Here is a 2585-nt window from a genome sequence, read left to right as displayed (position 1 = left end):
AGTATCACCACTGTGCATCTTCCATATTAGGCTCAATCGATTATTAATCATCATCCCAGATGATCCAGTACAATTGAAAATATGATACATGAGAAAATTTATCATTTATAGAGGTGGATCGCCCCTGAAGAATATATGAGTTTCGGCCATAATCATATACAAAAATGGTAATATATCTTAATAAAACTAAGCGGACTTGATACTTATGGCTTATATAATGGTTAACTAGACACCTCAGAGATCCCCTAATTCTATTCTCTTTTCGAATAAGGTTTCTCAAGCTCTAGGCTAAATATTCTACTTGACTCATTAATTTATTCAACTACAGATTCGACTCATTAATATTCAATTGAACTAAATAAAGTAAAAATGTTCGAGCCCATAAAACATAAATTGCTCCCACCATAACATTCAATTAATTACAAAATCACGCTGTGTGTATAAATAAAAAATAGCAGTTAAACCAATAGAACAATATCAGATCAAACACAAATTTATATTAATATATATATTTATATGACTGTATTTATATATTTTTATATATATATATATATTAATGTATTACTTGGGTTTTAAGTAGTATAAGTTTGTAGATCTCTAAATACAGGAAAGAGTTTCAGTGGCAAAAACAGTAATTACCCATGGCTAATGCAATCGATATCTAGTCTATATTCTAGAAAGATAAGTATGCTGGAGGAAGTGTCACCTGAAATAACATTTACAATATATGTAGTTAGATCGCCATTGAACAAAATCAATTTGTTAACACTGAGTTTATAGTTTATACGTATCATTTCAGTGGCAAAAACAGTAATTACCCATGGCTAATGCAATCGATATCTATTCTATATTCTTGAGCATAATAGAAAGATAAATATGCTGGAGGAAGTGTCGCCTGAAATAACATTCACAATATATGTAGTTAGATCGCCATTGAACAAAATCAATTCGTTAACACTGAGTTTATAGTTTCTACGTATCATTACGAAATAGTCAGTACCTGGATTATTGTTGCCTTTAACACTTCACCATCTAATCCTAAATAAAGACAGGCAAGGCCCCAACAAATTGGTCCCATGATAAACCTCCAAAGGATGCCGGTAATAGGGACTCCAATCGACCAATTTTCATCTATCTTTTTATTAATTGCCATGAATAAACCTGAAATATGCATAGCAGTAAGCAAAGCATATATATGAAGAGAATCTGGCTATATGTAAGGATGTCTACAACAAATTCAGATATTATATCTAATCAGGAAGAGTCACAGATTAGATTATAATGTGTAATAAATCCGTCCTAAATAACCTTAATTATTTTTTTAATGAAGGCTTGCAGACTTGCAACTGCTATCATCAGGTAACTAAACCACTTTCCTTATTAGGCACTGATCTGTTTTTTTACTTGGCCTAATGTCCAGATAATGTGTGTGTGTATGTGGAATTGTATGTAGCTATGAAGAAGTTACACGATGGACTCGGGAATTAGTGCTTTGAACTTACCCAAGCAGAACATGTAAGTGCCCACAGCTGCTTTCGACACAATCAAAATACATTCCTCCATAATGCTTGGCATCTCAAAATGCAACCTGAAGCATAATTTCCATCCAGAAGTTAGCATGATGATAACATAAAAAAACCGATTAATAATATCTAATTTTAATTGTCAAAGGTTCACTGGTTGGCATAATTCACGAAAAGTGTCTATATTTGAGTGTACGCATGTGTATAAGGTATGGGGATTATAGGAAAATCTCTATACACAACTAACAACGATAATTAGAGCTACTATTATCAAGAACTTTTGAGCAATTTGCATCAGGTTACATAGGTTTCCATAGCATATCCAATGTAAAATTCACATTACCCGTTGTTCTAATAACTGAATCTTCAAAAGCAATAATGTTTTTCATATGCAAATCATCACTATGTACTAATCTGCAAATTGTAATTTTATTTAGGAATTTCAAGTTGCCTCACTTTCTGTTGGGGATTATAAGAAATAAAAATATGAAAGAAATTATTTATGAACTTGATTCGTGAAAATTCCATTGTCTGCAAAATTACAGTGTCTGTGTGTATTGCATTGTTATATGAAATGATTAGTATGTGGTCAACATGCCTGCTGCTTTATCCTCTTTGTTGCTTCTTGTATATGTATGCACTAGTCAAAAAGAGAACTAATAATAAACATGCAGATTGGTTTTACAGAAACAAAGTTGTAGCCAGTGTCCTGCTTACCAAAGCATGTTGCAGGAGTGCATTCTCTTCTAGTAACACGTGCAGTTCCGCTTCCAGATAGCGAGTATAAGCCTAACCAATCAGAATATATGAAAACAAACATTAGAAACAGACCTGGCGTGGCCCTTTAAAGACATGGTTTTAATCTAACAAATTTACAGTCATACTTATTTTTTGTGAAATTTCTTCTTGATAGAAAGTAAAACAAAATTATTTTTTCTGCACCCACTTGACAAAGCACTACCCACTTGACAAAGCACTAAGTATCACTTTGCATCTTCCATATTAGGCTCAATCGATCATTAATCCTCATCGCAAATAATCATACAAATGAAAATATGATCA

The 2585-nt window shown here is 32.5% G+C and overlaps 1 protein-coding gene across 1 annotated transcript; it reads right to left on the bottom strand.

Moving 5' to 3' along the window:
• Positions 1 to 695: 695 nt before the first annotated feature.
• On the bottom strand, positions 696 to 2314 carry LOC141701768 (auxin efflux carrier component 5-like). The gene is made up of 4 exons (XM_074505409.1): positions 2241 to 2314; positions 1503 to 1588; positions 1001 to 1161; positions 696 to 895 (listed from the first exon to the last, which is right to left on the bottom strand). Exons 1-4 carry the CDS (start codon positions 2261 to 2263, stop codon positions 815 to 817), a joined length of 351 nt encoding a protein of 116 aa, XP_074361510.1. The 5' UTR covers positions 2264 to 2314; the 3' UTR covers positions 696 to 814.
• Positions 2315 to 2585: the final 271 nt, after the last annotated feature.

Source organism: Apium graveolens, unplaced genomic scaffold (assembly GCF_009905375.1).
Source record: "Apium graveolens cultivar Ventura unplaced genomic scaffold, ASM990537v1 ctg4370, whole genome shotgun sequence".
Classification (NCBI taxonomy): domain Eukaryota; kingdom Viridiplantae; phylum Streptophyta; class Magnoliopsida; order Apiales; family Apiaceae; genus Apium; species Apium graveolens.
Note: the sequence above shows the minus strand (reverse complement) of the source record. Positions and strands in the feature narration are given on the sequence as shown.

Excerpts from the sequence above, each read along its gene's own strand:
- LOC141701768 (XM_074505409.1), bottom strand. The coding sequence starts at position 2,263 with ATGCACTCCTGCAACATGCTTTG. Across the intron at positions 1,589-2,240 it reads CACTCCTGCAACATGCTTTG|GTTGCATTTTGAGATGCCAA; the intron begins GTAAGCAGGACA and ends ATTATGCTTCAG. Across the intron at positions 896-1,000 it reads TAAAGGCAACAATAATCCAG|GCGACACTTCCTCCAGCATA; the intron begins GTACTGACTATT and ends ATGTTATTTCAG.